This window comes from Antedon bifida, chromosome 5, assembly GCF_963402885.1.
Source record: "Antedon bifida chromosome 5, ecAntBifi1.1, whole genome shotgun sequence".
In the NCBI taxonomy this organism is placed as follows: Eukaryota; Metazoa; Echinodermata; class Crinoidea; order Comatulida; family Antedonidae; genus Antedon; species Antedon bifida.
The window spans coordinates 28,848,933-28,870,344 of NC_136230.1; the positions used below are offsets into that span (position 1 = coordinate 28,848,933).

General features: G+C 34.0%; 2 protein-coding genes across 3 annotated transcripts; one reads left to right on the plus strand and one right to left on the minus strand.

Annotated features, from left to right (window-relative positions):
- The first annotated feature begins 75 nt into the window (after positions 1 to 75).
- LOC144843032 (sister chromatid cohesion protein PDS5 homolog A-B-like) lies at positions 76 to 15,777 on the plus strand. Of its 2 annotated transcripts, none has more exons than XM_078699679.1 (26): positions 76 to 511; positions 1,587 to 1,699; positions 1,815 to 2,012; positions 2,581 to 2,765; positions 3,158 to 3,365; positions 3,728 to 3,868; positions 4,033 to 4,148; positions 4,605 to 4,699; positions 4,893 to 5,038; positions 5,311 to 5,462; positions 5,654 to 5,898; positions 6,317 to 6,456; positions 6,734 to 6,949; positions 7,194 to 7,354; positions 7,456 to 7,579; positions 8,044 to 8,268; positions 8,761 to 8,897; positions 9,276 to 9,399; positions 9,769 to 9,973; positions 10,204 to 10,318; positions 10,622 to 10,748; positions 11,113 to 11,304; positions 11,797 to 12,398; positions 12,851 to 13,615; positions 13,706 to 13,889; positions 13,999 to 15,777. In XM_078699679.1, exons 2-26 carry the CDS (start codon positions 1,592 to 1,594, stop codon positions 14,029 to 14,031), a joined length of 4,944 nt encoding a protein of 1,647 aa, XP_078555805.1. In that variant the 5' UTR covers positions 76 to 511; positions 1,587 to 1,591; the 3' UTR covers positions 14,032 to 15,777. The 2 variants fall into 2 exon arrangements, with proteins under 2 accessions (XP_078555805.1, XP_078555806.1); XM_078699680.1 differs by having other exon boundaries at positions 13,709 to 13,889.
- A 750-nt stretch (positions 15,778 to 16,527) lies between these two features.
- Positions 16,528 to 20,740, minus strand: LOC144842147 (ubiquitin-conjugating enzyme E2 K-like). The gene is made up of 5 exons (XM_078698536.1): positions 20,552 to 20,740; positions 19,916 to 20,068; positions 19,619 to 19,801; positions 19,373 to 19,504; positions 16,528 to 19,213 (listed from the first exon to the last, which is right to left on the minus strand). Exons 1-5 carry the CDS (start codon positions 20,612 to 20,614, stop codon positions 19,139 to 19,141), a joined length of 606 nt encoding a protein of 201 aa, XP_078554662.1. The 5' UTR covers positions 20,615 to 20,740; the 3' UTR covers positions 16,528 to 19,138.
- Between the last annotated feature and the right edge of the window lie 672 nt (positions 20,741 to 21,412).

Below are 21,412 nucleotides of genomic sequence, written 5' to 3' on the forward strand. Positions count from 1 at the left end.
ATATTGTATGCCTCAGACACGCATTAACATTCTCGGGTCGTGACATACATATGCAAAGATGATGATAATTTTGGTTTTATGATAACCATACAAAATGTTATATCGCCCTCTATAATTATTACTAAACGCTTCCCTTTGCAAAATAAAGCCGTAGGGTGGTAGTACAACTAATGTGATTGGCTAATTAATTTCGGATAATTTTAAGGTTTTTTATCGAGACAATTGATTGAAACAACTGTTTTTGTGATTTTAACAATTTACTCTTAGAATATACTATTTGAATGTTATTATTAGTGTTACTTGTTAATGTGCAATGTTTAAAACGATGATATCGGTCATAATAATAAAAGAGTTAGAGCTGATCATGAGCCAATGAGTAGGTAGGCTTGACGGTTATTACAACAAAATAACATTGGCGCCATTTTCTCTTCGACGTCGGAATAAACTGAAAATTTAACCGTCGTTAATTGTGTTAAAAGCCGTATTTGTTTCGTGAACTGAATACATACAAGTAAGTCTTTGTAATGTTCTGATAACATTTTTGTAAAATTAGTCCTATTTAATACAGGTGTAAAATTACTATAATAACTTTAAATGACTTGGAGAAATCAAGAGGATTGACTGTTTTATCGGCGTACCGCCGTAGTGAGATGGCGTCAGATGACTTGTTGGTAGACCCACCGGCCGAGGCAGTTTGGAAGGCTTGGCGCCCGGTAGCGGCATTAAGATTGCAATGCGGATCGAGAAGACTACGAGGGCCTAGATGTGGGAGGTGTAAAAAACATTTTTAATGCTAACTGTGTAATCATATACCTAGTCTGTGTGATACTGTATGTTTAAAGTTTAAATATAGCCTAAATAGAAAATTTAAAAATAAAATAGGGGCCTAATATTAAAATTAAATGAAACAAATGTTCTTCTTGTTGTTTACTTTAAAGTTTTCATTGTCTGTTATTATTACTATTATGCATGCAAATTATCTATAGAATTTATGCTTAGACAAGGCCATATACCACCAATAGAATGAACCTACACAGTAATAACTAATATAATAAAATAAAGAATAACATTGCATTAACATAAAATTATGTGATTAAATTAATGGTTTTTTGTGGTAGGCCTATTTCAAAATATTAGAAACAAAATTTAAATAGTTTATAATATTAATTTTTATCGTGAGTGTTACTGTTATTTAGTAGATTATTTCTTTTTTTGTGTTACCTAAATAACTTATTGAATGAAATGAACGTTTATCTGTTATAAATAAAATATGAAATAAACTGTTTCAAATACTGTAAATAGTTTTCTGAGTTGTAGATTTTTTTCTCAGTAACCATCGCTTGAAATACTTCTGTATAGTTTCCAGCTCGTTACAAAAGTAATAGCTGAAAAAAAAGTTACATTACAAATATTTATCGTGATCCTGTGTTAAGCTCTGTCTACACCATTAAACTTTATGTGACAATAAAATGTGATGTGCACATACTGTATATAGACATGATGATGTCATATCACTACCATATTTAGTTTAGTATTATAGCAATCTGGAAATACTAATTTATTTTGTAAAAATTATTATATTTTAGGGATCATGACTCGCACAAAGGGTCATAGATCAACGGCACGCATTGTCTATCCATCAGGAGTAAAGGAATTAACCTCTGACCTCTCCAAGGATGAACTTATGAGACGATTAAAGGTAAATTAATAATGTTGTTTATTTAGTAATATAATGCAGATTTGCTGATTCATTGATAGAAAACTAACTGTTATTGTTGATAAAAAGAAATCAATATTGTTGTTTTGTCTTCTAGGCCCTTGCAAGGGCATTTCAAGATATGGAGCAGGAGGAGGAGACGGATCAGTACGAACCCCTAGCACTTCATCTGGTGAATGACATGTTCTTTAAACACCCTAGTAAAGATGTGCGACTTCTTGTGGCATGTTGTCTAGCTGACATTTTCAGAATATTTGCACCAGAAGCACCGTACAAAACCATGGAAACTTTGAAGGTAACATTTTATGGTACAGTCTTTTTGGTGTCAGCCGCGTTACCAGCTGTTCCTAGGCTGGCCTCCTATACCCTTTGTAGGTTTTTCACAAGGAATTATATAGGCCAAGTGCCTTCCCATCCATGCTGTTGTCTCCAAATTACTCCAGGAAGAATTTGTTTTTTGTGTCCACCTGTAGTTTCCTTCGTCAGCTGTTCTTAGGCTGGCCTCTTTTCCTCTTCCATTTGTAGGATTTGGTTTGTACAAGGAATAATAATATAAATATTTGGAGGGGCACCTTACCAAAAGGTCTCACAGTAATACTCAAATCAATATACTGTAGGTGTAATTATTTAAAATGTATGTAGAATTTCTAGGGTGTGGGGAGCATACAATTATTTGTAAGGTCTTTTATTTGTCAATGACAATCCTTAAATTAGGAAATATTACAACCTTCGAATTTGGAAAATATTTTATTGTAATTAATTTTTAATCATTGTTGTATTTTTATAAGGAAGGAAATAAAATGCTATTTTTGAATGATTTATTAAAATTTAGAATATAAAATTTATAAAATCTTTCTTTTCAGTGTATCTTTCGCTTCATTACGAAGCAGTTTTGGGGTCTCGAAAACGTTGAAAGTTCGTCGTGGAAGCGCAATTTCTATCTTTTAGAGAACGTCGCAATGGTTAAATCGTACAACATATGCATGGAACTGCCAGATTCTAACGAAATATTTGTAGAATTGTTTAATGTGTTTTTTACAATAATAAGGTAAGATCTACTGTTAAGCTCTGTCTACACTATCAACTACAGTAGTTTGAAAAAAAAAATGTGTGATGTACCCAAATATGGTAGTGATATGCCCAAATATGGTACTGATATTACATCATCATGTCCATATATGGGCACATCACATTTTTTGTCGCGTAAAGTTTGATAGTGTAGTCAAGGCTTTAGAATTTGTTAAAAACTGTTTCTAGTATATGAATAATTAGCGTTGAATTAAATTTCCCAGTTGGGGATAATAAAATTGAATTGAATCTTTCAGTATTTTAATGGTACAGTAGAGTAGTGTAAGCTTACTATTAAAAAGGACCAGGTTCAAGCAACCTCACGTCCTCTTTTTTATCCATTTAATTTCCGTCTTTCAAAATTATTTTCAGTGACAACCACGCCTCAAAGGTCCGTACATTTATGCTTGATATCATGTGTCCTCTGATAAGCGAAAATGATGCAGTAGCCTCCGAGTTATTGGAGCGAATCTTGGTCAATTTGCTAGACTCGAAGAAAATTGAAAACCCAAGCGCTTTCATTCTGGCCAGGGACCTGATTAAAAGGACCGCTTCCAGTATTGAACCATCCATCCAAGTAGTAAGTAGACTAATACTTAAGCTCTGTCTACACTCTCAAACTAGTTTGACAAAAAAAGTGTGACCAAATATGGTAGTGATATGCTTAAATATGGTTGTGATATGACATCATGTCCATATATGGGCACATCATATTTGTCATAAAGTTTGAAGACTTGTTCTATGACCAGAACCAGGAGTGAGCTGCAAATCCATGGTTATGGATTACAGTTCCACTCTCTATACCGATTGGCCACTCTCCTATTTGTCATTGTGACCGCATTGAAAAACTAACAGTAATCAGGGAAGAGTTAAATTACATTAAATTATTAATTTAACTTTTCCCTGCAGTAATTATATATTGTATCTTTTTTTTTATCATAGTTATTCAATAGTATACTAATTCTTGGCAAGAAAGATAAAACTGAACTTGGTCCGTACATGTACGAACTCATCTACCAGCTAAACCAGGTGTCAAGTAATATACTTCTGTCTGTTCTACCTCAGTTAGAACTTAAGCTAAAAGTAAGTATGTTTGCTTGAAATTAGTGAACTATGTTTTGTTTGTTTTGTATTATTCATTTATACTGGGTGACCTCTTCAAACAAAGACTGGTCTCCCAGAGGGCCCAGTTATGATCAGTAGCTTTTATTACACTGAACTGAATGACCTTTGAACTCTTGTTACAGAGCAATGATGAACGAGAGAGATTGAGCGTTACTAAACTTCTTGGCAAAATGTTCTCTGATAAGGATTCTGATCTAGCTACTCAACACAAACCACTGTGGAACTGCTTTCTAGGAAGGTAAGTAATAAAATAAATGAAATATTTAAAAATGTTGTAAGATTTCCTTTTTAAGTAGTAATCATATTACGACCTTACCACGTTAAAACACCAGTTCTTTTCAAATCACCGCAGTTGAGCAACATTGGGCCCGGTTAGAGCTTGGATGGATGACCATCTGAGAATATGCAGGCCTTGTCTTTTAACACACTCCTAAAATGCTCTTGAGTGTGATTTACAACACGCTTAAATTTGTTACTTCTGCACACTAAAATAAAACACACCTACAGCACCCCTGAATGTATTGAGGAGTGCAATTTGTAGCACAACTATAATTTAAAGCTGGGGCCACATCAGGCGTTTGAAATCAGCCCCTAGATCTAATATCTTCCTCAGACCAATTGGCTAATTGGCACTGGACGAGAGAAGCCCATGATCAATAATGGACTATAATTCTGACTATATCTTATTTTGTAGATTTGGAGACATCAACATAAACGTTAGACTTCAATGCGTTCGCTTTGCTAGTCAGTTTATATTGTATCATCCGTATCTTGTTCAAGATTTAACCGGTAAGTACAAATTGATTAATTTTGACACTACAATGATATGACTTACTTACTGGGGTAAAGTCGAAAATAAAGCTTATTTGCTCATCTCCATTTCATTTAGAGTTTGATCCTGACCCCACTGTATTGTGTATGTTTGTTGATGTTTATTCATTAATCAGTTTTTAATTAACCTGTTGTCCTGTTTTCGTAACAGAAAAATTAAGTGAGCGTGCTCACGATGCTGAAGAGTCGGTGCGTCAAGCCGTGGTCGTTAGTATAATTACAGCCGCCAAGAAGGACATGACTAACGTGACCGATGACCTCTTTAACGTTGTTAGGGAAAGAACACTTGATAAAAAGGTAAACAATATTTATATTGAATAAAATAATTTTCTTTTCTTAATTTACTCTGTATATAAGCCCAGTCTAAATCTCAGTCTACACTATCAAACTTTATGTGACAAAAAAAATGTGATGTGCCCATATATGGATATGATGATGTCATATCACTACCATATTTGGGCACATCACACTTTTTTGTCATATAAAGTCTAATAGTGTAGACAGAGCTTTAGAACAACATAGCTTGAACAAGAATTTACTTTAAAACTACATTTTTATTTTACTTATAGTGGTCGATACGTAAAGATTCTATTCTGGGCCTAAGCCACGTCTACAAGAAATGGTATTACAGTACGGAATCTACTAATGCTGACAAGGTCAAGTTGGCTTGGATTAAGGATAAAATATTGCACATGTACTATCAGACTAATATGGATGATAAGTATGTACTGATTGATGTTTTATAAGAGATTTTTTTTTATTATTAAATACACCAACAGCGAGTAGCTTGGCAATTACAGAATAAAATTGTTTCTGTAAATAAGTTAATTCATAATGCATTGTAGTCCGCCCTCTAGCCAGTTTATATAGTGTCATTGGTCTAGTGACATCCATTTAAACATGTTTTTTTAGGTTGCTGGTCGAAAGAATATTCACGGTATCACTTGCCCCGTACACTCTGGAAAACAAAGAAAGGATGAAACGCATGTTTGAACTTTACGCTACGGTTGATCAGCATTCTGTGAGAGCTATTAACGAATTATTGAAAAATCAATTCATGGTACGCACTCATTTACAAGGGCTGTTGGAACTCTACGAACAAGAATCGGACGAGATCAGAGCTAAAAAGATGTTTACAAAACTCATTGTTATAAGTAGTACGTAGCTAATTTGTGTTTGTAACATAGAGATACTATTAAAGTGCTAGAGAGTCAACTAGGCAATATTGAAATGAAAAACCACCATACACTGTATGTGTTGAAAAATATTAGTTTGTATATGAAAATCAAATTTGATTGGACCAATGAGATGTAGCCAAATTTGATGGTCCCTCTCGATAGTTTAATGCTTTTTAAACAGTGATTGAGTTAACCCTCTAGTAGTCTAATAGTATCTCTATGGTTTGTAATAAATTAATAATTAAAAATATTTGAGTAAATCTTCTTTGTTTCTATAGTGTAAAAAAAACATTACGCCAACCTATAAAACCATAGTCTAAAGGCTGTACATTTAAAACATTGTCACATGTGTGACTACCTTCCAATTTTTACCTTCTAGCAATGTTTATTTTTTCAGAGTGTTTACCGGACCCAACTAAAGCGCAAGAACATTTAAAACGGTTACGTGAAGTTCTGGACACCGATCAGAGAATTCGGAAATTCTTGCAGATTATTGTCAGTCCAAGTGTTACCTGTAAGAGGGCGCAACAGGCAGTGGTACGCATGATTTAATTTTATTATTATTGGGTGGAACTTGAACCCATGACCTCTTACTCAACACCCTGACGCAAAGCTACACTACAGTAGTTGCAAACAATTACAATCATACTGGAAAGTATCATCCAAAATTGAGATTGTTTCCTTGTGTGCCGCTGTACTGTGACTTATGTGTGTCGTAGAGGGTCTAATCCAAATTAATTAAAGAATCAATTACATTACGACTATACATTGAAATTGGTCATTTGAGCAATAAGTTTCATATTGTTGTTTGCAGAAAGAAATCATGAAGAAATTTGGTGACCCTGCCAACCCTTCGGCCATGTTTGAAACAGTTCAGAAGTTGCTTGAGCGTAGCGCGCCATTTACAATAGACAGTGAGGCCGTGAAATCCCTCATCGAATATGTAGCGAAAGAGGCATCTGGCCAGGGAGATGAAATCAGTGGCGAGGCAGAAGAGGGCGCTCTTGTAAGAGGCCTACAGCTTTTACAAGTTAGTGGTTTGATTATTTTTATTTTTCTCATTATTAAAAACACATCAAATAATTATATAATTTATAGAAGTACAGGCTAAAGCTTGGTTCCCACTAGCGACGCAACGTACTGCGTGAAATCAAACCTGCGATGTTTGCAGCACTGTTGCGTCAACGGTTCCCACTTGTGATTACGCAATACAGCACTTTGTGTCAATACGTTCTAGTTGCGCTTTAATAACCATTGTATCCTTTTTTCTTCAGACTCTTTCTGTGATATTCCCAGCCACATTCAAATCTGAAGAAACATATAATATTTTGATCGAGTTGCTCGACAGCGTTGATGATATGGTGTCCAGCGCGGCACTACAGGTTCTTATCAACACTGGTGACGACTTGGAAGCGTCTTTTCCGAATTCAGCACAGTACGTTTTTCAAATTTTGTTATTAATTATTCTGTTAATTCACTTTATGACCAGTTACCTCCATAATTTCAAATAATTTAAACGCTAATTTTTTCCGTTAGAAAATTGATACCAGTACTTCAGACTAGAGCAAGAGAGGGCACTCCAGCTGAGGCCAAAAGGGCCGTACTGTGCCTCAACAAAATACTTGCAGACAAAATTGGAGCTTTTAAAGTTTTATTTGAAGTAAGTAAGACATTGTGGGAATACAATAACCCCTTCTTTGCGTCATTCCTTTTCAGGGACACACTATTAAGGAGACACTTTGCTGTCTCCCAAAGGTGTCCCCCTAATAGGAGTTCTACTGTATTGCATGAAACTACTAGGAGAAAGTAATAGTTTTTTTATAGTAATTTTTTGTCAATTTCTGTATCATGAATCTTTGTAGATTACCGTTGTGTTGATCTGGACTTCCACTCATAATACATTTTGCTTTAAATAAATTATAAACTTTAACCCAGTTTCACTCGCCTCTGAGCCTGCAAAATATAAATGTTGTGTTTTCTCAAGCTCTGTCTACACTATAAAACTAGTTTAACAAAAAGAGTGTAATGTGCCCAAATATGGTAGTGATATTACATCATCATATCCATATATGGGCACATAAAATTTGATAGTGTAGACAGAGCTTTACTTATTTCTAAATACAGGATATGAAAGAGAAAGTAAGCCTTGACAATGATGATATCTTGACGACGCTGACAACGTTAGGCTTAATAGCCAAATGTACCCCTGAGCATTTCAGCAGTCCAATGAAGAATGTAGTGGCAGTGTATGTAGTGAAAGGCTTACTGATGTTAGATAGCACCGAGGGTACACACAGCAAGGGTATATGGTGCCCAGATGATCAAGTGTGTTTGGAGACACAAGCTAAGGTAAGATAAACGATTCATCATACTATATTGAACTGTATATATACCCATTAGACTTAATTCGCTCTGTCTATACTATCAAACTTTATGTGACAAAAAAAAGTGTGGTGTGCCCATTTATGGTAGTGATATTCCCATATATGATACTGATATGCCCAAATATGGTACTGATATGCCCAAATATGATACTGATATGCCCAAATATGATACTGATATGCCCAAATATGATACTGATATGCCCAAATATGATACTGATATGCCCAAATATTATACTGATATGCCCAAATATGATAATGATATCATCGTGTACATACATTTTTTGTCACATAAAATTTGATAGTGTAGACGGAGCTTAACATAGATATAGCCTGCAATAACAAGTTGTACACTGGTATATTGCTAGTGTGCTAACTACCTAACTAAGTAGCAATAGTACAGTGTTCTCACAATATAAGGGTTATGTTCTAATAGCAACTATGTTAAATTTCTCTATAGATACATGCAATAAAACTACTGGTACACTGGCTTGAAGGTCTAAAAACAAATGCAGGAGGTTCCGGCTCGTCAACTATCAGATTGCTAGCAACAATGGTTAAAAACGATGGTGATCTTATGGAAAGGCAAAAGATTCAGTAAGCTCTTCTCTCCACTCCCAAAGACTTATAATAAAGCTTTGTCTACACTATCAAACTTTATGTGACAAAAAAATGTGATGTGCTCATATATGGACATGATGATGTCATATCACTACCATATTTAAGCATATCACTGCCATATTTAGGCACATCACACTAGTTTGATAGTGTATACAGAGCTTAAGACGTAGTGTAGAGCATCTTTTGTATATGTTTGTCATTATTTAATGGGGAGGCCACTTTTTTAGTCACTAGCTTTAACAGCTATCAGGCTTCTCCATGAGATTTGTCTCCAAACTGTCATAAAATAAACAATAAAACCTTTTAAATAACATTCTTTTTTTTTTAAATCACTGTACCTTTTTTTTCTTCTAGGAGAGCTGACATGGCTAGGCTACGACTTGCTGCTGGCTGTGCAATGCTAAAGTTAGCCCAAGAACCCTGCTTTGCGGAACTGATGACACAAGACCAATTCCAGCTAGTGGCCTTGCTTATTAATGTGAGTACTGAATAATTTAAAAATCCATGCGATTGTCATGTAGGCCTATAGTTAAATTTCAACCAGACTTGCTCTGTAATTAACAAATTTTGAATGAAGATGGATGTATATTTGTTTTTATTTCTAATCTATATAAAAATAAAATTGGGTCCTGCGTTTGACCTGAAAGCCAAAGAACTTCGGAAAATCGCAGACTAAGGTTACGAATAGGGGGTGCTGCTCTACAACTAGCAAAGCAACCACTAACATCTAGTAATTGCCAGATAAAGATTTGTTGAAAACAAGTTGAAATGTCGCACACGTACGTATTCATGAATGGTTTAACGTAAAGAATTATAGATAGTAATTTGACATGTTTCTTCACTTTAGGATGAATGTTACCACGTTCGCACTCGTTTTGCTAAGAAGCTTAACAAGCATCTGGCTACGCTTAAGCTACCGCTTAGCTATATGAGCATTTTCTCACTGTGCGCCAAAGATCCTGTAAAGGAAAACCGGACACAAGCCAAACAGTTCATTGTGCGCAACATACAGACAAGGAGGGAATGCGTACGCCAACATGTTAGAAATAATGGTAACGATTTTTTTTTTTTTTAACCACCTTTTCTAGCATTATTAAGTAGATTTAATTATGTGATTCTAAAAATTATTGGTGTATTTGATTGAAATTATTATGTCTATTTTTGATTTTTAAGGAGATTTATTTAAAAACCTTTTCTAACAATATTGAGTAAATTTAATTGATTATGTCATCATAAAAATATTGGTGTATTTGATTGACATATGTCTATTTTTTATTGACAGCTCAAATGATGAGTCTATTACCAGAATATGTGATTCCGTACACTATTCATCTCCTGGCCCATGACCCAGACTTTGTTACCCTAAAGGACTTAGAAGCAATGAGAGATATTAAAGAGTGAGTACTTAATTGAACCAGCTGCTTTGTGTAATAATAATTGTTCATTCTTAAGCTTTGTCTACACTATCAAACTATGGTAGTGATATGCTAAAATATGTAGTGATATGACATAATCGTGTCCATATATGGTCACATCACATTTTTTGTCGCATAAAGTTTGATAGTGTAGACAGAGCTTAATATAGTGCAAGCTCTCAATGTGCTGTACATAAATTAAAATAGCCGAGAAGTTGCAAAAATTTGTTTGAAATGCATTCTAGCTTCGATTGGTGTTAATAGTATAATTTATTTTTATTTTAGATGTTTACTTTTTATGCTGGAACCATTGCTTGCAAAGAGTGAGAATTTTAGTTTTCTTAAGAAGCTGATTGAAACTATTAAAACAATGAAAGATGGACAGAATCCTGATGAAAAATCTGCAAACAGGGTAGGTATTAAATATATATATTAAATGTATAGTAACACTAATGAATGTTTAAGAGTGCAATGGTACAAATAATAGCATGAGGTGAATGATGAAAGGTTATATTTCAACGAGGCATGTGACCCACAATCATCCAATCAAATGACGAATTTATTTGTGTGTAATATATACACCAATTAATTTATAGTATACAAATAATTAATATATAGTATACACATAATGAATGTATAGTATACACATAATGAATGTATAGTATACACATAATGAATGTCTGTTAACACTAATGTAACACTAACTAATGTATTCATATTACGTTATTTATACTTTCTCATTGTCATACAAATTTCTCTTTTTTTTTTTCCCCCAGAAATTATATGCAGTGTGTGATTTAGCACATGGCCTACTGATGTCCAGAAGTGCCAGTTTTGACCTTAAGGAATACCCCACACCAACCGCATTACCTTCTAAGCTGTTTGCAAAGCCAAAGAAACCACTCAACAATTCTGAGAGCTTTCTGCCTAAAGCCATGCAGCACGAGTTTAACGTTAGTGATACCAAAGTAAGTAGAGTGAGGTTAGCATAGAATAGCACAGCTTAGTATTAAACCTAGAGTTTTTTATCTGAAAGTAGGTGTTAAACGGTTTATTTACTTATTTTGTGTGCTTTGTTTTTTTTTTGTTTTTTTTTCTTTGTTTTTTGTCCTGTTGTGTGTGCTTTTGTTTTGCCGTCGTTTTTGTATGTTATTACTGTTGTTCGTGATATGTTTAAGATTACTATAATTTTTTATATGGTTTGCCAAACATTTTATTTTTTAATTACCAATTTTTGGCCCTTTTCACTTATCTTAATTTTCACTCTGTTTTAATTTCACCAAATATAAGAAAATTAAAAGCAATGTGTTAATTTTGAAAGGAATAAATGGTCATTTTGGTGTTAATGGAACTGAGATACATGTATTGTTACCATTTAACTTATTGTAAATGTATGCTTGTTATTTTTGTTATGGACTGTTTCAAATAAATGTGAATGAAATGTGAAATTGTTGTTTCAGCCAAAGAATGCAACAGGGAAACAAGTAGAATCTCCACCCAAGAATGAGGAATCTACAAAAGAAGGAAGGTCAACCAGAAGGAAGTCAGAGAAATCTGATGAAAACACACCTAGTAAAACAAACGAGAAAGCGCAAGAAGAAGCGCCAACCTCTAAAAAACGAGGCAGAAAAAGTAAAGTGGAAACATCTACCAGTAATAATAATAAGAGACCGTTGAGGGAGTCTCATTCATCTCAGGTCGAGTCATCTTCGTCGACGTCAAGTCCCGTCAAAGTTGGGAGGAAACGAACCGCGGAAGATTCTCCCGCAAAAACAATAAACAAGCGTATTAAGGTTAATGGTATTGCACCGAAAAAATCAAGCGCACGGTTGAAATCTTCTAAGAAAACGGACGATTCTGGTCAAACTGATTCACCGTCTAAGTTGCATATTGACAACAAAGGAATGGTTATTAGGGACTTGTCGTCTCAAAGTAGTAGCGAGAGCGAGGTCAAGAAACCAAGAGGTCGTCCACCAAAATCACCGGCTAATGTGAAATCTCCCAGTACTTCAAAAGGCAGAGGGAAAACGAAATCTGTACCAGAATCGCAAAGTATTAAAAGGTATGTATAGAAGTATAAAAGTATTTATAAGAATAAATATAACAAAGATATTTTTTTTTTACATATGCATTTTTATTATCAATGAAATTATCAATATTATTATCATCAAATATCAATAAATTTATATATTTTACTTCACTAAAGCTCTGTCTACACTATCAAACTAGTTTGACAAAAAAAAGTGTTCCCAAATATGGTAGTGATATGCCCAAATATTTGTTGTTATTGCAGTGACTGCCTTATAAACCTCTACATACAAACAAACTTAAGCTCTACACTATCAACATTTCTGGAAAAAAAATGTGATGTGCCCAAATATGGTAGTGATATGACATCATCATGTCCATATATGGGCACATCACATTTTTTTGTCACATAAAGTTTGATAGTTTAGAAAAAGCTTAAGGATTTATTTTAAAAAGGGTAATCACAAGGATTAATATTCTTTTCAGGTTTTTCACAAAAACGTCACAGTCATCAATTTCCTCTTCACTATCACAAGAAAGCTCAGAATTACTCTCATCAAGCGATGCATCACCAGCTAAGAAATCAAAACTCTCCACTTCATCCAGTAAAAAAATCACACAAATAAGCAGTGCAAAGAAAAATACCACTATCTCTCCAATAAAAAAGGCTTTGAATTTGTCAAGAAAGTCACCAACTAAAAGGCTCCTTGCCACCAAGTCACCAAAGAGATCTCGTCAAGATGTTTCCAGCCCTGCAAAGAGCCAACGACAAGCTAAAAATGGTTCTTCATCGACTGTGACTACTTTAGATTCGTCTGACAAACAGTCATCTAAGAGGCCCTCGACTTCGGATTCGTCTGACAAACAGTCGCCTAAGAGGCCCTCAACACGAGTAAACTCTGCACCAGTTAAGAGAATAACTCGAACAAAGGTATCTCCAGTCAAAAGAAAGTTGCCAATGTCACCGCAAAAATCAACACCAGTAAAGAGGTCTAAGATATCAACCCCAGTGAAAAAACCCTCTTCAGTTAAAAAGTCCAAGCTATCTCCAGTAAAGAAACTTACAGCAAAGTCTTCACCGATGAAGAAGTCGAAACCATCGAGTCCGGTGAAAAAGTCATCAGTTAAAAAGGCTACATCATCTCCAGTTAAAAAGGTTACATCATCTCCAGTTAAAAAGATTACATCATCTCCAGTTAAAAAGATTACATCATCTCCAGTTAAAAAGGCTACACCAGTCAAGACCAGTCTGTAAGTAGATTGCCCAATTCTCATAGAGTATTGTTTTATTTTCAATGTATTCTGAACTGTATTGTAAAAAACAACCATTTTATTTTTTAGCAGGAATGTGCGCAGAGCACCAGCAAAGTTAACAAATGGGACGTCGAGCCCACAGACTGATAGTGAGGGAAGTGGACGTTCAAGCAGGAAGATTAAGCCAACTCCAAAGGCTGCGGCGGCAGCAGCAGAGGCTGCGGCCAAACAGAACAGAAAATCACCAAATAAAGCAGGGGTGACTCTTAATGTATGTCTACTTGACATTTATACAATAAATGGAAGATTTTTTAGCTTTAAAATTGGTTGTTTGAATATCTGAGTTAACTCAATTTTATGTTTTGTTGTTTTTTTTTTAGATATCTCGGAAAAGCCGAAATAGACGGCGATAGATAGATAAACCATCGGAAAACCTTGGTAGAAATCTCTATTTTAGCAGTATTGGCTGTAGTGCTATGATGGGTTGCAATTGCATCCCAAGTGAATTGGGTTGCATAAAGATGCATGCTAATATACAATTTGTAGCCTTGTATTTTGGAGTGGAGGCCAGGGCTTAAAGAGTGTTGCAGCCTGAATGCCACCAGTAGCCTTACTGTGCTTAAGATTACTGACCATGAAAGCTCAGCTGCAGCTCCTTGGTGTGATGAGTTGCAACATGGAGGATGTACTGGACATTGGTTCAAAGTAATCAAGCCATGTTGGTTGCATTGAAGAATAATGTTGCAACTCTTTGGTGAGTTGCAAATGGATAAAAGTACCGGATTATTTGTTTGCATTCAAAAATACAAATTTATCAAGTCATGGGCTGCATTGAAGTTTCAAGAGTACAGTTGACGAGTTGCAGTACTTGATGATAAATTGCAAATGGATAAAAGTCATGGGCCTAAGAGTACAGTTGCGAATCTGTAATGGATTGCAAATGGATGAAGGAGCTGTCATTGCAGTTGCAAATTCAATCAGTTGTTTCTCTAGAATTAATATTTTGGAAACTTTTTTAAATTAGGCAAGAATTATTTCTACATTTTTAAATCTTTCATTCAGTGAGTTCCAGCATAAATCAGCTTGAAAATCTTGTAAATGTTTTAATTATGAATGAAATAAAATAAAAAAATATTCTTGTCTTTCATCTTTTTAATATATATACCTGTATGATATATATTGCAGCTAAATGTCTACACAATTGTAAAACTATTGTATAATATTCTAAAACTTTTTCCCTTTGATGTATTTCCGATGGATTTTGCAACAGTTATGTTTCAAATAATGTACAGATAGTGTTCCTAAATTATTTATTACCAATGTCAGTAAATCAATTTGGGGAATATCAGGTTTTTAAAACATTTTTTACTGTAATAAATTAAGAATATGTTAATTAATTGTGTATCTTTTTTGGGAAGAAAGGGGTGTTTTTTGTAATGCAATGGATAAATTGAATTTTTAACAACATGATATCAGCTATGCACAGAATGTTACTATTTTAATTTGTAACTGTTTAATGTTTATGAGTTGAAACATACAAGTGAAAAATGTAAATGTGCGTAATGCAGGGGTGGGTCCAGAATTTATTTTACAGGGAGCGCTAACAAATAATATTAATAATCAATAAAAGATATCAAAAGTTAGTTCCATAATTTCATAAAAAGGAGGGAGTAAGCACACACCCTGGATCAGCCCAATTAAATACTTGTATTAAATGTATTCATACAAACTTTAAAAAAAATGTTCTTTAACTTTCATTTATTGAATTGAAATTTATTTCATTGTTAATTATATTAATTAATATTAATCACTGTACTTATATTGATTAAGTCATCATTTGTATTTAATACATTGAATAAAATAATCACTATTTATTGTTATCTTTGATTTAATATTAAATCATGATTCATATTGTTATTTGTATCATGCAAATTAATTTTATCGTGCCTGAATTGTTTAAAACATTTTCTTTTTAATATTTTATAGCCATTAGGTAATCTTAATGCTGGTTTGTATTGTAAAATGTATTTCAAATATACTGTGTATTTGGTTTTTAGTGAATTTGTAACATAAAATGACTGTAATTGTTTTACTGTTTTTAAATCCCATGTTGAAATGCTTTTTGAGATTGTAAATAAGATTCTTGGGTTTGGAACCGATGTTTACCTTTCTTATGTTTTTGTTTTTAGACATTTTGTTTGTTCATCATCATATACATACTGTACTGTACATACATATTGCTATCATTGTGTGAGTATTGCGGCTCATTATTTTGAAAATGAATCCGGTTAAACTAACTCAAGTGATTAAATTCGATCACATTCTATGGTCATTCGCACTTATGCTCTATCAAAGGGCACTTTGGTGACCTTTAGGCTAGTGGTTTGCTAAGTTTAAACATAAAGCTTACTAAAATAGCGTTCACACTGTGTCTTCGTGTCAAACTGGCCTGTCGCTTTCGTTAGTATAATGCACCACTCGCATATGGCATTTGTCGCATTTTTTTAACCAATTTATAGAGTTGAGTCAAGTGGTAAAGCTGCGCGTAAAAACCATATCGGTACAATCCACATAGGTTCAAAGGTCACTGTTGTCCTAGGTCTCCTAGTGGTAGAAGTCTCTTTGAATAAAGCCCCAGTGCTTTCAATTTAGCATTGTTTGTTGGTGACTCGTGCAAACCCTTAAGCTCTGTCTTTACACTATCAAACTTTATGTGACCAAAAAATGTATCATAACACTACCATACTGTATGGGCACATCACACTTTTTTGTCAAACTTCAGTAGTTTGATAGTTTAGGGGAACGGGAGTTGTAAGTAGTCCATCCACACCTGTCCACAATTCAGCCGAGTTACAATAACCTGTATTTAGCATTTCTGTGCAACATTTAAACAAATCACAATTTAATTTCATTTATTTTATTATGATTTATTAACCTACAAAGAAAGTTGTATGATACAGAAACTATTAAAAATTCCAAAGGAAAAAAAAACTTATGCATAAATTAGTTTCCAATAATTATTGCAATACAGTCCATAGGAAAAACAATAATTATACCCACTGCATTCAATCTACGGTCTATCAATCCTAAACTCAATAGAGAAAAAACTAAATTCTAATTTTGTAATCGGAGAATTATATTTTTGCGGGAAAGCAAAAAAAAACCTATCGATTACTGTTTTTAAATGAAACCGAATAATAGAAGGTGAGCATAAATTAAATATTTTATTAACAAAGAATTTTTCCCAAGCACATTAAAAATTAGCATAAAAATTATTTGTTTTTTAAAGGGCATAAGTTATCGGACAATATCAACCTTTCATCTTGATGATATACTACACGCCTATGGATTCGGAAAGTAATTCTGCACAATGCGACTGTTGGACTCAACAGATGCGTATCTTGTGGAGTACATCACAAAACAAAAGGTGAATAAATTAGGGGTGGATCTAGGGTCCTAGGAGTGTGCACTTTCATTTTTTGACATTTATTTCTGACAAACTATTAATATACGTTAGCACTCCCCCATTTAAAAAATCCTGGATCTGCCCCTGCTAATAAAAACAATATAGGGATACAAGTAAAGTACATCATATTAATAGATCGATACCATTTAAAGGACAACTTGACCATATATTTACAAGGTATAAGTGATGTACATATGATTTCAGAACGAGACGTCACAGCAATTTACGGAGACGGCAAGCAGCGATATCCTTAATCTCGCGATTGTTCTGAAATCATATGTACATCCCTAATACGTTGTTAAAATATGGTCCTCGGTCAATTGTCCTTTAATACAGTAATAAAATTGTATTATGAGATTGTATAAATTTTATCATTTATTGAAATTACTAATTTACTAGATTCAGCACCATTATACCGACTAGCTGCGAACATTTTGTGGTAATAAAGTTTCAATTTATATCCATTTGGCTAATTGACGAGTGTACAGATAAAATATCCATGGTACATAGATATATAACAATTACTACTGGTTGCATTTACAATCATTTACAATTTTTTTTACAGAAATTTACAAGTGGAAAACAAAAGTGTTTCTGCCTAAATTAGAAATAGTAAAATGAAATGATTTTATTATTTGTCAATGCAATGTTTATTAAATTTTGCCCAATAGATATTTGTCGATTAGAGTACCTACCTGATACATGAACAGTATCATGTCTGGCGACAATAAACATTGTGCAGTATCGTGTCTTCTGACAACATTATTCATCCCATATGTGATACTGTAGTATAGTGAGAGCTTACTTATCAGGTTAAGTTGATGCTATGGTATGCCCTGTTGCTGTCAGCAGACACGATACTGCATGATGTTTATTGTCGCCAGACATGATACTGTACAAGAATCAGTTGGAATACCAGTAATACAGTATTTTAAAGATGTATTGTCCCTCAAAAACATGAAAAATGAAGATTAATTAAATCAGACTTTGAATATGTTATTTTGTAGTTTAATAAAGTTAATCACTTGCTTCAATAGAAAAAAAAGGAATAAAAAATCATGTTTTCCCTTATAAAATGACAAAATAAATGTTAAAATTCAACCAAAAATCCATTGGCTGGTAACCAATTTGACCATTTTTTGCTTTAAATTACATTTTTTTCAGGTAAATACATTTTTTTTCCATCCAATTTTTAGTCAAAGTGGATAACTATTATGTTACATTAAAATGGAATATTCAACAAAAATATTTTTAAGAATTATTTTTTCAGGGGGACAATACACCTTTAATGTGTCATTTAATTTTTACTTTATTGCTTACTTTATTGGTGATGTTCCGTAGATTGAGATGCCCAATTGATAGATAATATTTTTACCAGCACATGGTGCTGCACATTATTCGGTCATTTAATATAAAATGAACAAAAAAGTGTTCAGTATTAATTACAAATATTATAAACACATGCAGAAATAAATTATTTAAAACTGATAACATTTCAGCCCGACGACATCAACACAGGCTTCATTATGAATTGAAGAAGAAGGGGAGACATCAGTGTGGGAGTAATGATGGTACTTTTGTACTCAAATTTAATTAAAAAACTGGTTACTACTCGGAGAGTGGAATGCATTTTAAAAGGTGCATGGACGCTAGGTTATCTTTGTCCACAGTCTGTAGTCACCAGTGTGTATAAGCAATATTATCATTAGCTAATTATTTATAATATCGAGTGAATAGATGGTTTTAATTAATTTTCTTTTATAGCAAGGAAAAATATTTTATTATATAAACTGTATTATGTTGTTGGCGATGTTTAAGCTCCACATATTTGTTAGGTCTTCCTTTTATTTTCACTCCCGACGACCGTCACACATGGTTTGTCTACCAATGTATTTATCAGTAACATCGGTTGCCATTAACAGGTGGTGCACGTTTATTAGTTGGACCATGATTTTATGTCATTTTCTGCTGTTCTGTTTGCTGGTATGCCTCCCCCTGTATCACAGCACTTGCATTATACATCTTGCAAATTTATTTAAAAGTCTTATGTGTTGTTAACCGTCCGTTAAATGGTCAATAGCTTTTTCCATATCCCAATTACATTGTGATAGCGCTGTCCTTGCATTCTCCTATGAATGAAACAAAAGTAATCACCTCAATCATCAAGATTTTCTATAAAGTCCTGCACCTTTTCTTTTTCTCTTTACTTTCCCCCACCCTCCTTATTCCACAAAACATGCTGCTGTCTCTCTCCCCAATTCACACTAAAATTAAAATTCAATACTTACTTGATTAAATCCCATACCAATAAGTTGGGCGATTTTGGTATCTAGCTCGGGGTGGTCTATATTGCGTGCTCCGGCATACGCTGCCGTCCAATGCCGAGCTGTTTTTCGAAATTCTGACTGATTTTCTTTATACTTTAAAAAAAAAAAGAATATATCTATGAACAAACCACCACCACAAGTACTGTATCACCAGTTTAATCAACACCTCAACGGAACCACCACAACCGATACCACAATGGTACTCACCTGCTTTGCAACCACAGCATCTTGCGGGTCATCCGGTTCGGGTGTCGCTAATAATGCTTGTATAGACAGTAGTACCGTTCTTAATGTCATGGCCGCTGCCCACTGATCCTTTAGAATGTCTAGGCAGATAGCGCCTGTCACTGAGCTAATATTTGGATGCCATATTCTTGTACTAAATTTTACCTTTTTGGATTAAAAGAATAATCAGTGTAGGCCTATATGAGTTCACAAATAACTTAATAATTTTAACAGCAATTATGATTTGGTAATATTAATACCCGACCTCAAAATTCTTACCTTCGGTGGGTTAAATGGATAGGTTTCTGGGATTTCTATCTCTAAATTAAATTTGCCACCCTCGTAGGCTGTGTCAGGTGGGCCACATATAGTGCCTCGTAGACGACTACAATTGCTATCAACTAGTGTCAGTTCAATTAAACTATTTGCTGCCTGTATACAAAAATTAAATGACAAAAATTAATACAATTACATATTATATTTATTAATAATAAATATTAATGTGATATAGACTCACTTGACAAGACAACACTGCAGGTAAATGATACATTCCACCATTGGCAGTACAATAGAACAATAGTTAGTAGGTGATCACACCTTTTTTTTATTTATTTTTTATTTAACTAGGCCTAGAACTAGCCTAGGGCCAGGCTAGGGAGGGGAATATTATTATAATAATTCACACATTTTACAAATAATACTAAGACCTAGGCCTACCTGCCCAATGACGCTACTAGCCTAGAAATAAATAAATAATAAAAACCAAGGCATACTACTAGGGCTTGCTAGCCTAGGCCTCTATTCTAGGCCTAGTTAGAGGGCCTAGCCTAGTGTACTAGGCCTAGGCCTACTAGAGAGTAGGGGACACACAGAGCTCTGACTCGATACGCTAGGCTAGAACAATCGTTACTTTACCTCCTCACTCCTTTGAACTTCACTCAACTCCCTTGAAACCCTTTGAGTGGAAATATTAGCCATACTTCCATAAACATAAACTCAATTTAATTGTTTACAATTCTAAGTCTATTGAAAGTTTAACAACAAGAAACACTAAAAATGAACCACAAAATATTCGCTCAGTTTTTACGTAAAGACCAAAATGGGACTGGTTCACGAGCGAAGCAAAAGTACGATTATCGTTAGGCCGAACGCCCAATTGACCGAGCGAATTACCGTCTAACACTTTTAGTCGGTTGGTCGGTCGGTAAACACTAACTCAAATTTGCGCACGCGACTGCATCCATATGGCCTTGTTTTAAACGGTGATACGGTACGATAGAAGACAATTTTTATTTTTTGTTGATCTAATAGATCGAAAGTACTAAAAATGGTACTTAAAACGAATGCTTGCGGAAATTATTTCAAGGGTGAGACGAAAATTTAACAAAACAGAATAATGAATGAAATTTAATTAAATTTTAGAAATGGTTATGGCATTGTTATGACATATAAAACTTAACCCCATTAGATATTAAGTTTAGCTGTTATGTAATAATATCTTTTTCCTTCGTTGCGATTTTTCCCATAAAATAATATAAATGTCCTCCTAAAATTTTTTTTTTTTTAATTGTTATATGTCATTTTAATGTCACACAATAGTTATTCACTTTGACCAAAAATTGGATCGAAAAACAAATTATTTACCTCAAAAATTTACATTTAAATAAATAGTCCATCCAAGAGGCAACTTTAAACATGATTCGCACTTTTGGGTGTAGTTCGACCTCCCATTAATATTTTGAATGGTAGCCTACAACGTAATATAGGCGTAATAAC

Bases quoted from the DNA above. Each gene is read 5' to 3' on its own strand.
- LOC144843032 (XM_078699679.1), top strand. From the start codon at position 1,592: ATGACTCGCACAAAGGGTCATAGATCAACGGCACGCATTGTCTATCCA. The intron at 6,457-6,733 runs GTACGCATGATT...TGTTGTTTGCAG, and splicing joins AGAGGGCGCAACAGGCAGTG to AAAGAAATCATGAAGAAATT. The intron at 7,580-8,043 runs GTAAGTAAGACA...TTCTAAATACAG, and splicing joins CTTTTAAAGTTTTATTTGAA to GATATGAAAGAGAAAGTAAG.
- LOC144842147 (XM_078698536.1), bottom strand. From the start codon at position 20,614: ATGGCTAATATTTCCACTCAAAGGGTTTCAAGGGAGTTGAGTGAAGTT. The intron at 20,069-20,551 runs GTAAAGTAACGA...TTTTGTATACAG, and splicing joins AAGTTCAAAGGAGTGAGGAG to GCAGCAAATAGTTTAATTGA. The intron at 19,214-19,372 runs GTAAGTATTGAA...TTTCATTCATAG, and splicing joins TTGGTATGGGATTTAATCAA to GAGAATGCAAGGACAGCGCT.